This window comes from Dendrobium catenatum, unplaced genomic scaffold, assembly GCF_001605985.2.
Source record: "Dendrobium catenatum unplaced genomic scaffold, ASM160598v2 fragScaff_scaffold_716, whole genome shotgun sequence".
Taxonomy (NCBI): domain Eukaryota; kingdom Viridiplantae; phylum Streptophyta; class Magnoliopsida; order Asparagales; family Orchidaceae; genus Dendrobium; species Dendrobium catenatum.
The window spans coordinates 126,411-140,652 of NW_021319178.1; the positions used below are offsets into that span (position 1 = coordinate 126,411).

The window sequence follows — 14,242 nt, forward strand, 5'->3', positions numbered from 1 at the left end:
GAGCCTGACAGAGCACCTAAAAGGCATTCATCACCACTCCTTTTTACCCTGGATGTCCTATTAAAGACTAGATAGGCTTCAATTTTAATAGCTTATGAGCTTCTTACTGAGTTCAGACAGACGTAGTGAATCATCCCAATCCACTACTCTGAAAGGATCAGAAGGAAACAAAATCCTTTACACCTTCTATCCCACTGCCATGATACGATCAGACTGGTAGTAGGTTTTACATACCCGGTTGAGAGAGCCCGACAGGTCCTTGAGAGGCATTCCTCACCACCCCTTTACTTTGGATGTCATATTAAAGACTAGGTAGACTTTCATTTTTGTGGCTTATGAGATTCTTGCTGAGGTCAGGCAGAAGTAGTGAGTCACCCCAATCTACTGTTCTAAAAGGATCAGGAGGAGACAGGAACCTTTCACCTTCTACCCCGCTGTCCTGATACGGTCAGATTGGTAGTTGGTTTTACTTTTCTAGTTAAGAGAGCCCAATAGAGTCATTGGGAGACATTCCTCACCACCCCTTTACTTCGGATGTCCTGTTAAAGACTAGGTAGGCTTCTATTTTATGGCTTATTCACTTTTGCTGAGGTCAGGCAGAAGTGTTGAGTCACTCCAATCCACTATTTTGAAAGGATTAAGAGGAGATGGGGTCCTTTCACCTTTTACCCCACTGTCCTTGCAAGATCAGACTGGTAGATGGTTTTACTATTCTGGTTGAGAGAGTTCAACAGAATCCCTAGGAGACATTCCTCACCACCCCACTCCGTATGTCCTATTAAAGACTAGGCAGGCTTTCATTTTGTGACTTAGTCACTTTTGTTTAGGTCAGGCAGAAGTGTCGAGTCACCCCAATCCACTGTTCTGAAAGGATCAGGAGGAGACGAGATTCTTTTCGTCTTCTATCTTGTTGTTTTGATATAGTCAAACAGATAGTCTGGTTTACTTACCTAGTTGAGAGAGCCCGATAGAGTCACTATGAGGCATTCCTCACCACCTTTTATCCTGAGTGCCCTGTTGTGATCAAGCAGACACCAGATTTTGTGACTCATTTATTTGCTATTTTGATTTGATCAGGCAAATACAGAGTCACCTCAATCCACTATTCTGAGAGGAGCAAGAGGAGATGGGACCCCTTCACCTTTTATTCTGCTATTTCGATACGACCAGGCAGATAGTTGGTCTACTTTTACTACTTTATCCTTTGTTCTCTCTTCAGCTCTTCCCTCACTATAGGGTAAGGTAGGGAGAGTGTAACACTCCATAATACCCCTTAACAGTACATGCAGTATTACTAATATAAACATTGCATCATTTGATCATACTATATTTTTGAACATTTAAAATCTTTATAAATCATCCAACATTTCAGATCTCACATCTTATCAAACGGAAGCAACTATTAACTTTAAATTCAAATAAGGTATTTACAGAGCCACTACAAAAATTCAAAGTAACCCATCATAGGAAAGTTTACATACCGCATGTTCATACTTCAAACAAATATAAATACAAACATAACATAACATATGAAATACTTACTGATTAATTTGTTATGATCTTCTCATTTCCTTTTTCTGTAACAACATCTAGTAAGAAATATACTGGTGAGCTATGAGGCTTAATAAGTTATGCAACTTTAAATAATTTTTAAACTTGAATGATAAAAATTCAAAACATTAAAAACATAAATAAAAGTTAAACTACTATAGACAATTTTATAAAATCTCATTAACCATTAACATTTACTTAATCTTAAATCCATATTAAATATCAATTGTACTCATTAAAAGATTTGGCTATTCTTTCATAAATATATTTAATGGAGCCCAGGTAAACCTGACATTATCGCCATTGAATTACATAGAGATCCCTTTTGCCTCTTTGGGGTCCCTTTTTCCCCACCTGCTATGCAGGTCTCATTTCTTTAGGGTCCCTTTTACCCCACCTGCTATGTAGGTCTAATTTCTTTGGGGTCCCTTTTTCCCCACTTACAATGTAGTCTCATGTTTGGGAACCCTTTTGTCCCAACTATATTGTAAGTCATACTTCATATATAGTCAAACTTTACTTTAAATTGATATTTAATACACTTTATTCTTTCAGATTTCATACTTTTCAAATGATTCCTTAATCATTCATATTATCATATATATATATACTTAAAAAAATACTTTTATCACCTACCTCCTTGATCTAGTCTACAAAGCATGCCAAAATCTCCTTCAAACGTTGCACTAAGCCGCGGCATTCATCCTACCATAAGATTTTCGCCTAATGCTATAGGAGATCTGCGAATTCCATGCCAATTTTCTTTATAGGTTAGGGCTTCCTCTATAGTCCCGGGAGAAACCAGAACCAAATTCTTCTACGAGAGAGTTTCCAAATTCCTCTGAAATGGAAACCAAATTCTTCTCTTTCCATTGCAAGCTGTTACATAATCTTCTGCTTGAAGCTGAATTTCTTTAAAGCAATATAGTAGAATTCTGTTTAGAATTATGCAATAATTTCTTTAAAGCAATGTAGCTAACTCTCTCTCTATGCACTGGCTATAGGATTTCGGTTTGATGTCCTCCGGGAAAGCAAAATAGATACTAGAGTTATCTACTTCAATTGCTGAAGCAAACTTCCTCACTAACAGAGCCGCTCCGTAGATCTCCTCCGTCTTTTGCTACGCCCACTCACACAGAACTCACAAGCCTAGCAATTCTTGCTTCCAAAAGCCCGCTTTAGTTTTCTGTTTCTCACACTGGGAAGATAACTGAACCCTTCTCTGTTAGATTGCTATTAACACGAAAGGTTGAAGACAAAAGATGCCTATTTTACTTTGTTGATTTCATTTAATATAAACCATAATACTTAGCAGTAATGTTATTATTTAGCTATTAGTAATTAAATGTCAATACTAATTTAACAACCATTTAACCTTAAACTTTTAAATAAATTTTAGAATATAATACTTAATTAATTTAAATTAAATTTTCATACCTAAAATTCTGGATATTACAAAGAGAAACCCCAATTACTTTTTAACCTCGTGGTGACCTTTAATCTCAGTTCCCTCCTAGGCTCTGACCTCACTATAGGGTAAGGCTATGAGAGAAGCTCTTTACCTCTTTTTCACCTTAGTGGTGACCTTTACTTTGGTTCTTTCCTTGGCTCTACCCTGGTTGAAAGGGTAAGGCCAGGAGAAGGCCCCACTACTTATTCACCATTTGGTGACATCTTACTTGTGCACTGCTGCTCTTCCCTCTCTCCTAGGCTCTGCCCTTGCTTTAGGGTAAGGCCTGCAGAAGGGTTTCCTACTTTATTCCACCTTGTTGGTACCCTTTCACTTGTGGGCTTTACCCTAGGGGCGTCAATATTTGACACGACACGAAAACCCGACCCAGACCTGACCCAAAAAATCTGGGTTGGACCGGACCCGATTTCAAAATAGGTCGGGTTCGGGTTCACGAAATCGACCCGTTTAAAAAATGGGTGGGGTTCGGGTTGACCCGATGGGTTGCCGGATCAACCCGCGAACCCGCTTTCTCGCGACCCTGGCAGCTGTCACCTGTCGCGACCCCGCACGACGGTTGACCCGATGGGTTACCGGGTCAACCCGCGAACCCGCTTTCTCGCGACTCTGCCCGCTGTCGCCTGTCGCGACCCCGCGCGACAGCACGCGACCCATCTGGTCGCGACCCCACGCTAGTAGGTGCTACCCCGCTGTTGCGACCGCGCGACCCCAGCGTGACCCCGCTGTCGGGTCTGGGTTCGCATTTACGACCCATTTACCGGGTCAGGTCGGGTTAGGGTTGACCCGTTTGAACCCGGATCAGTTCCGGGTCCGACCCGAACCCGACCCTTGACCCAAAATTGACACCCCTACTTTACCCTACTTTCTTTATCACATTCGGTCAACGCCAACACGAGCGGTTCACTAGTATATTCACCACTCCTGTTGGGGGTCCGTTTGTTAACCTATTTTTTTTTTTTAGAAGTAGGTAAAAATGTTGACCTGATCAAATTTCACCAAGCTTGACCCTAGGACCCATCCCAATGGGTTCAAGGAGTCAAGCCAAGTCTACTGAGCCCAAACCCAGGTCCTGAGTCAACCAGGGTCAACCCAAATTGACCCTAAACTCCTCCTAATTAATTTCAAATCCAATTCAGAACTCCTCGAGCTCATTTCTTCCCCCTACTGGGCTCAGATGGTCAGACCAACTTCGTTGAGCTCAGACCTGAGCCCTGGGTCAACATGGTTGACCAGGTCAACCCAGGTTGACCCAATTAGCCTAAACTGGTCTATTTAAATTTAAAATCAATTCAAACCTCTCAATGGCTCAAACCCACATCCCCTTTGACCTATTTGACTGGGTTGACCAAGTACCCAAGTCTTAAATTGGTTAAAATGACCTATTTAAGTGAATTAAATACCTATTAAGTGCACTAAAAGCCCCATTAATGGCCTCTAATTCAAAATCCTGTGAAAACACTCTCTATTCCCTCCTAATTGATCAAGTAATTGATCTTGGCTGTTGATTTTAATCCTAGGGCTTTAAATAGAGAAATTTAGGGCTTATTTAAGGATCTTTTGCAAAATTCTCGAACTCCAAGCCCCCTCAACCTCTAAGATCTTGTGTGAGCACTCTTGGAGACTCGTCCCACTTCCCCTCACTCAAACCAGACAAAAATACCTCACCAGCGATGAGAACTTCGGCAACCCGAGATGTTTTCCCTTCCTAGGCTTCTCCCTCTCAATCTAAGACGAATAAAGGGGCAGGATAAACTAGGAACTTTTTTATGGACAATCTACAAGCTCAACAAACCCAAGATCTACCGAATCCACCGTGTGGATTGAGGTATAATGCTAATACTAGTTAGAAACGCTTAGAATAATATAACTTCTCATTCAGAGCATTTTAGATCTCAAAAATAGGCCCCCATGAATGCTCTTCGCATGTAGATTTAGTGTTTAAAATTTGGTGGCATTTGATTGTGTCGTTTGCAATTTTGCCCTAGCTTACAGTGCACGAGATCTCTACCGTCAAACATGTAATCAATGATGAAGATCATGTCATTCCGCAATTTTCCTTCGAACTGAGGAAACGATCTTGCGGTTGATTACGCCGTCCAGTCTCATCAGAGTCGTTGATTCAAATCATAGAGGATCGGATGAACGCCACGCTCTGCTGATGTGGATTAGTGGCATCAGATACGCTCCTGATTGCCGCAATCACGATGGCAATTATTGCCTGTAACCGTGGAGCCTCTCCCATGGCGCCGCGTGGCCCGCACGAGCCGCCGCCGCAGCAATCATTGTCGTGGTCCCAGGATCCAATACCAGGCCACCGCGTGGCCTGACTGCCGCCCGTGGTTTGACCACCGCCGCCGTGTGTCAGCATAAGAATCGCCACCCACCATTTTTAATTTAAAATTATATTTAAATTATTTTTAAATACATATTTTAGTTTTATATTTATTATAAATTTATTTTTGAACTAAAATATAAGTATTATATATCATTTTTTTTAGAAAAATAATAACTTTAATTTAAAAATATAATTATTTTAAAATATTGAATATTTTTATTTATTATTTATTATTTATATGTATTATTATTTATTATTATTATTAGTTATTATTATTATTATTATTATTATTATTATTATTAATATTATATTACTACATTTATATGCATGTGATTTTACTTATTTATCATATATATCATTATTATTATTATTAAGATTAAGCTTTTATTTTAAAACTTTGCTTTATTATTATTGCATTATATCTTTTATTTTTAGTTAAATATTCTTAGTTATCATCACTATCATTAATTTATATATATTATTTTAAAACTATTATTTATTATTATTTTAATTCAAATATTAGATTAATTTATTTACTTATATCTACAAGATGTTTTCTTTCTATTATCTATTATTATTATTATACTATTATTTTAGTTAATTTAATTATGTATTATATATTATTTATTTAATAAATAATATTATATTTCATAAACTTATAAGATTTTTTTAATTATTTTAAGAATTATTTAAATATATTTATTATTAAAGTCATTTTATGGCATTAACAAAATTTTAAAAAAAATCATACTAATTCGTTTTTAATCTTGTTTTTTGATGCAAAATATCTTAAAATGCGTTTAAAAAAATGGTGTGCCTACTTTTAATTATAAAAGTTATTTTTAGAGGTTTAAAATTATTTGTTCTATGGCAGATTCTATTTTGTGTTCAATTATTTCGGTATTTTAATATTATTAAATATTTATATAATAATAATTTTTTTAAATTAAAAATTATTTTTCAAACCACTTTCAAAATCTCTGTATTAGAGGTGGCAGTGCGAATCTCCTCCATATGTATTTATTACAAATTAATTTATTTTTCAATTACCATATTTTCAAATTTGATATATATATTGTTAATTTTTTAAATATTTTAAATTACTTATATTTTTAAACCCTACATTTGAGAGCTCCATTATCATGAAATTTTAATATATACTGGTGTCATGTGAAGAGGAAAATTATGGGAGATGTGGATTAGGTGAATGGGTTGAGCTTTCCTAATCATTCTATTATATATTTTTGGCTTAAGCATATTCTACTTTCTTTATTATAGTTACTTTGGCAGAATGAATCTTAGGGATGCACAACAGCACTTAGTTTAGGCTCTCCTTAGATTATAACGGACAGGATGTGTTCACTATTTTTTGTACTCCTTTCATGTTAACCGTTGAGGAGTTAGTATAAAAAATTTCATTTTTAAATACCTTCTAACATAGTGACCAACTCTACAACAACAACAACATCAGTAAACCTAAGCGACAATAATTAAGGACCCGATTTAGATAACTTAAAAAATTTATACGGAATGCTTAGGGATAGATCCTTGATATGACATGAAAATTCAAATATTTAACTTGTTAATTCTGGCAACATTCCAGAATTTATTAGGGAAATATTGGGGCTTTTTAGAACCCCGTCAAATTTAACCACCCTAATTTTCCCGAATAAATAGGGCCCACGTAACTTTTAAAAAATTTTAATTAAATCCTTCTTAACTCAGAAAAATACCCAAAATAGCTCAAATTATTTTAAAATTCAGATCCTTAACCTTAGAGGAACTTAGGAACCATAGTTTGACCTCAATCTAAACCTTAATTTTCAAACTTTAATCAAAATGGACACGTTTTGACCTTTTAAGTAATTAAAATTAATTTAAAATTCCAAATTTATCAAACACTTGGAATACACCTTTTTAGCGTCATTTTTACTTTGGGGTGATTCTTAATCAGTTTGGAGCTGGTTTGCGATCAAACCATTAAACACTCCTTAATTAGTTAATTTTAATAATTCATTAAATTGCCCAAACTTGGGTAAATATTCAGTATCTTTGCATGATAGGAAACTGCGTCAAATCCTCAGAAAACTACCCACAAGCTTTATCTACTTGCATCCTACCTAAGGTTTAGTATTTATGCTCTACGGAAATTTGATGTTATTTCCCGTGAAACCCCTTACGCCTTTATGATTCCCCATAAGTGACCTTTTGGACCCCTTAGCGCGGCTCCCTAGTGCCACACTCAACTCGAAGAAGAGGGCATACCTTCGGGACTTTCCAAAATGTTCAGGATGTCAATAACAATTTGATGAATGTCCAAATATGCACTACCTAAGAATGATAAAAAGTAGATAAAAAAAACTAATATTTACTAAAATGGCATCCTAATCACTAATATTTAAAACTTTTATTAAAACTTTGATATTCTAGCCTTCAAATAAATCTTGAGCCTTAGGCAACTTGAACTAATCATCTACATAGGAAGCCCATCCAAAACCACACAAGCCTTACAACATACTAGAATTACTTTATAGGCACCATTTCTAGACTCTTATGTAAGCCGCGTTTTTTAATTTCCACTGTGAGTGTCTGGGTTTTTTTTTTGAGGTTTCACTACATGTTATAAAAAAATCTATTAGTGTATATGCTTACTTTTACTACACTAAAATGTGTGAAATTGATGTGATGTGCTATTTCAAATTTACGCCCTTAGCGTTAGGAACGATATATATAATATATATATATATATATATATATATATAATATATTATATATAGTTCTTGCAGGTGGCCATTGCTAATACAATGGACTAAATAAAAAGGGGGCAAATGTCATTGATTTCTAATTGATGTTTTTTGCAGGTAACTCTGAAAGGAATTGCTTTAAGCCCCCCTAAATAATCAAGGACCTAGAATCATTAATAATAACAATTTCCATATAGGTTTTACAGAGAAGCTGCTTAGTCCTCCAAATAATTAAAGGAGCTATGGCCAAAGTGTGGCATGTGACTGTGCATTTTTTACTTTCTAATATAACTGCTTGGGATTATTATAAATGCTGTGAGATTTTTTTTTATTAGGATAACCTTGTAGGTGAGTCTATATTTTGCTTATTCAATAATTGTAATTATATATAATTATCGGTTTGAGAGTTGTGAAATGCAACTTTGAGTTGGGATATTCTTATCCAACTTGAATTTCAAAAGAAGAAGGTATCCTCAAAAGGGAGAGTCTTCTTCTATTTGGAAGATAGCGTTTGGATGGCTTTTAGATATCTAAAGAGAAAAGGAAACCCCCCCCTTAGAGGGGGAAATTGTCTCTTCATTTGGATATTCAAGCCACGACGAATCAAGGAGTTCAAGGAGGAGAGATCTCAGGAGCCCAGAGAGGAGAGATCCAAGGAGTCCAAGGAGGAGAAGTCCAAGGAGAAGAAGTCCAAGAAGTCTGAAGACCTGAAGAACTAATATCCCCACCCAAAGTCATTTGCATCAGTCATAGGCTTAGAAATTCGGGTTGTTGGCGGGCAGGTTGTTGGCAGTGGTGCCCGGCCACTTTATTTTTCACAGACCCTGTGTTATAATTAAAGGGTAGTTGGCCTATGGACGTTTACTTTATTAGTTTGATTATATTGATGTATTTGATTTATATTGATTGCCTCTAGTGTTGCATATTTTTATATGTTTAATGGCAAACTGCATGTCGATTTTGTTTTAGCCTGCATTTCATTAGGCTCTTTAAGGACTATAAAACTTTTTCTACTCGCAATTAATATTTAAAAATTTTAAGATTTAAATAACATAGAAACTTAACGAATATAGGGAATTGTCGGAATCTTCCGAGGTCGCATGCATATTATTGCATTTCTTCTCCCCCTTGCTTTGAGACTCTTCCCCGCCTGCGGGTAGAATCCAGATAATCTGGCCTATGATGATGAGGTGCTGGACCTATGGAAATCTAGTCTCCTTCTAAAAATTATTTTTATATAAGCATGTTTTTAAAATCTAAAGCATACATGATTTAGACCTTCAACTAGCATGCATTGCATTAGAAATAAATTTAATTAAAATTTTAATTACATTAGCTAGGAGTATTCATCCAACATAAGTACAAGGTCAATTAAGAAACCCTATAGATGTCAGCCTTAACTTTCATAAACTATTCCACCCACCCATCTTTCATAAAATGACCTGACAGTATGGTTTTAAATTGATTAGGTGGTTAGCTGGCTCTCAAATCAAGGCCGGGGTAAGTCCAGGTATTACACTTCATTTGTTAAGACATGGGTATCAGTGTTGTTCGTAGAACATTAAATCCAATTTAGATTTTGGATTCAAGGCTACTACATTCGGTCTCGTAGTACGCCTAAATAGTGGGTTGGTCCTTTCCTTTCAGGGAATATAAATCCTGCTTATCTGTGTCACATGGATGATGTCACCTCCATATTTTCTCTCACGCATGTGTCGATTGCCTGACTTTTATTTCCTCTAGTTTCTTCTCACTACCTTAGTCCTTTTGAATGCTGGTATGAACCCCGCATGCTGACTAAGCCATTTAAGACCTTTCTTCCCCTTGAGTAGAACTTCTTAGTCTATACCCTTGTGCTAGTCTCATTTAGGATAGAATAATGTATGATTCTTAATTAAGAGTCTTCTCAAGCTCCGACCTGAGATGTAATTAACCACGGGGGCTTGCGCCCATAGGAAACTGAATTCTACCATCTACTAAATCCCATCCGAGCTGATGTATCGGGTGGGGGGAAACCCGTGACTGTGATCAGGCCGTACATATTATTACCCATCGAGGTGCGTAGGCGAGAGCCGCTATCCTTTATGGTTAATCGTATGTAGGGTCTAATATGCCATTCCATCGGCCCGTTTGCGTGGAGCGCGGAGGCCCGCGATCATCTCTATCCCTCGGGGTGGTTGCGGTCGTATACCCCTCTGCAATCCTATAGCCGTAGCGGTGTCCTTTCAGAGGTCCACAGTCCATGAAACTTTTGGCTTACATAGGATAATATCATATAAATAAAGGGGATGCGTCCCTGTCACCCAAGTGCTTGATACAATTATTAATACTAGTATTTGTGTAATTCACCTTAATTTTTGGATACTTGAATTCCAATTCTATAGAAGCCTGTTATTGACTTACCTCCATACCAAATATCAGAGCCCACATATCCATTCTTTGCTGCTCCTTAGAGTTAGAGTTACCTTCCAAAATCAAATGTTGTTGGATGAATTATTTCCATACCTATCATAATTGGAAACCTTATTTGAAGCTTTGTACACCATCTATGCTGAGAGGCCCGTTACTGATGAGTTAGGACTGAGCTTACCCCATTTTTTAGGAATATGAGTCCATGAAACATCTTCTTCTTCATTATCTTTAGCATTTAGCTTTTGCCCATTGAGATCTCCACCTATTGTACTTGTTACCTATCCTTCAACCTTGTGTTAGACTTCCTACTTACCCACAACATACAACGTGTTTGTCTTCATCATTTTTGAATCTATGTTGCTTTTCCAAACATGTTTATATTGTTTATTAGAAACAATATTATAAGGCCTGTAGTTGTTATCTTTATGCAATCCTTGCCAAATTGAGTTAAAAGGAGTATGAATATTTACCTCTCTTTTTGAAGGTGTGCCCTTCAATTCAGGTCCAACAATTGTATTTGCTAAATTTAAATTCCCTACTTGGGTTGCATAATTAGGACTTTTGTGTCACAAAAAGCCACACTTAAACATATGGTAGATATACCTTCATATTCCCCATTTTGGAAGAATTTACCATGAGTGCCTTCAACCCAAAATTCTGTTGGAAGCTTCTTTGTAAGATGATTCTTACACAGATTTTAGCACAAACACCTCTTCCCCAAGTGGTTGTATAATCATCTATCCATAAAGGATGTCCAATCATAATGCCTATGTGAGTTATGTTCTTTTTGTCCTAATAAAGAAGAGGGAGTCGGGGAAGACGAACCCAAAACCGGTACGGTTAGACCTCTTATGGAATTTGGAGAGAAGGCTGAAGACCATTTATCCATTGCAATTAATTGACCCATAATGAACCATGGTCCACCCATAATAATTGTGTCCCTTGCTTTAATCGATTTGAAAATATATTTAAAACAATATGTACTTAGCAAGATAACTTGAATCTCTCTTACATGAGCCCATTTATTTTTCAAATGATTATTCAAAGCCATGTAAGACACCCGACATCCAAAACCTTACCCATAAGAGCATTATTTAGGCATCTAATATTAAGATCTACATCTTTGATATTTAGTAAGACCGTTACTCCATCATTAGATATTGAAGAAATATATTCTACTTCATTAATATGAGTAACTATATGCTTTAGTCAAGCATTAGTAGAATTAAAACCCTGGTTGACCTGATATTTCTCAGTTTGTGACTTGAGAATCTCGGCCATTGAACATTTAGAACCCCCTGGTTGAACTTCAATAAATCAACACCATCTAGATATTTGGAAATGTTTGACAGATTAAGAGGTGGACTATTCAAACTAATTTTTTGAAATCCCAAAATATGATGAATGCTATCCGCCTTACATGCTGACATAGGTTCCATCAAATAAGAATCAAAATTGAGAACTCCTGATACTTGTTGTGGATTAATACCACCTGGACAATTTGAATTATTTGATGCACTATTTGCTTAGAACATAAGAAAAAAGAAAGATACAAAGACTAGCCACTCACACTTTCCTCCCTAAGTAAAGAGACAAAAGTGGGAGGGACATCATCACACCATACATTTTTCCAAACAAAATTCCCCTCAAGCGCTCTACTAGCACAAAAGTCGGCTGCCCTATTACAACATCTAGGCACCCTCTTAAAAAGCACTTGCGGAAAAAGAGACAAAAAAGAGAGGTCCGGCCCATCACGGCAGCGATGCATATTGTGGTGGGGATGGCGAAGCTGCTGAAACCACTCAATAATATTGGAGCAATCGCCCTCAATGATAATACCCGCACGGTCCATCATCCAATCCTCGAGGACATCCTTAATAGTGCAAGCCGCCAGGAGCTCAGCAGTGGCAACGTCCCAATGTTCAACCTGTTGGCCGGTAGCCACAATCAAGTTGCCACAGTGGTCACGGACCACAAGGCCCAATCCAGCAAGATTCGACGAGAGCAAGGAAGCATCAAAGTTGAACTTGAGCCAATTTGGAGGGGGGACGCACCATAAAAGGGGATCGGACAGCCGAAGCGGCTGATTGGTGTGCCATGGCTCCACAAAAGGCATCAAGTGAGTTTTAGGAATCGCTCCCAGGATCGTAGCAGCCACAACCGCCGGTGATCCCCAGCTACGGCCATGCTTTTTGTCATTCCGGGCACGCCATGCATGATAGACAGCCGAGCAATAAATTTTACCCAAACCAGGATTACACCCAGCCAGCTCCTCAAGGATCCGAAGCATGTCATCAAAAGAGGTAGCAGCCGGCATAGTATAGCCCCACCGATCCAACTGCATAAGAATGGACTTCAAAAATCTGCAAGATACAGTGCAGTGGTCCCGATTTTCATCCTCATTGCAGCCCCACGGACACCGACTGCAATCTTCCAGGTTCCTTCTCAAAAGCCAAACATTGGTGGGGATGGCATCACGAAGAAGTCTCCACCAAAACATGTTCTCCCTTGGATGAAGTTTAAATTTCCTAATCCACAAGAAGGCGTACGCCGTACCACCCAATCGAGCACGGTAAGCCAAAGAGGTCACCGTCCGACCCCCATGCAGGTTCATGAGCTCGGGCTGGTCACCCCCTCCCGAATCACAAATGGGAATGGCCAGAATACGCTCAGCCATATCATCACCAAAGTAGTTTCGTACCATGTCAGCATTCCAATTTCCGTGCTCGGTGAGCAGCCGGCTGACCCGAATTGATGCACTATTTGCTGGAATGTTGGAACAACTATTTTGAATTCTTGTAAATTACTGAGAGATCTCCAACTTCTAAAGAATATCATGCTCAATTTGAGGATTCATTTGGAAGTGCATGCAATTTTGAAGGCTTTTCATCCAGCTTTGCATTGTATGAAGCACCCTCCAACGAACAGGAAGAATTAACATCAATTTTTGGCTCAAGGTGGTTTTGAATTTTGATAGAAAAACCATTCATATTTAGATTGCTTTGAGCATCAATGACTTGGCTTCTAACTGAATGTTTAACACCACTCTTGAATTTATCAGGTTTAGTCATTGATCGAGATTCGTACCTTATACCTGATCTTGAGATCATGTTGCTAGAATGGATGATCTTGCTAGATCCAAATGATCTAACATCTTTTATTTTGATCGATCTCACATGAAGATCTAAATCTTCAAAGTTACCTACACCATTTTTCCTCTCCTCACAGCGAGAAGATTTGGTGTGAGGAGCCACCATCACTGAGATTCTCACCTTAAATTTTCTCTAATTAGAAACACAAAGCTTCTCTCACTATAAATGATAGCATTATCCTTGGGGATAAAACAAATATATATTTTTTATAGCATCAAAATGTGTGGCACACAATTGCTGGAGAAGGGCTGCTATTCTTGAAGAAAAGTAACCCATAATTTGTTTTTACATTAAATTAATGAGATATTTATGAATTGTATCCTATAACATTTCTATAGGTATTTCATTTGAAGAAAATACAAAATAAGATGCAACAAAATGTAAATATGGCATACAAATTTTTAGGCAATATTTATATATAATATTATGCCAAAATGTTGCTATAATGAAAATATGTATATATAATATTTTTATTATTTTTGTTATTTTTTCTTCTTAAAGTAATTTTTAAATTAAAAAAATTATGCTATATTTATTTTTTATGTTCACGTAATTTTTTTTAAAATTTATAGATTTC

General features: G+C 37.2%; 1 protein-coding gene across 1 annotated transcript; it reads right to left on the reverse strand.

Moving 5' to 3' along the window:
- Window positions 1-12,071: 12,071 nt before the first annotated feature.
- Window positions 12,072-13,217, reverse strand: LOC110105868. The gene has a single exon (XM_020835537.1). It carries the CDS (start codon window positions 13,215-13,217, stop codon window positions 12,072-12,074), a length of 1,146 nt encoding a protein of 381 aa, XP_020691196.1.
- Between the last annotated feature and the right edge of the window lie 1,025 nt (window positions 13,218-14,242).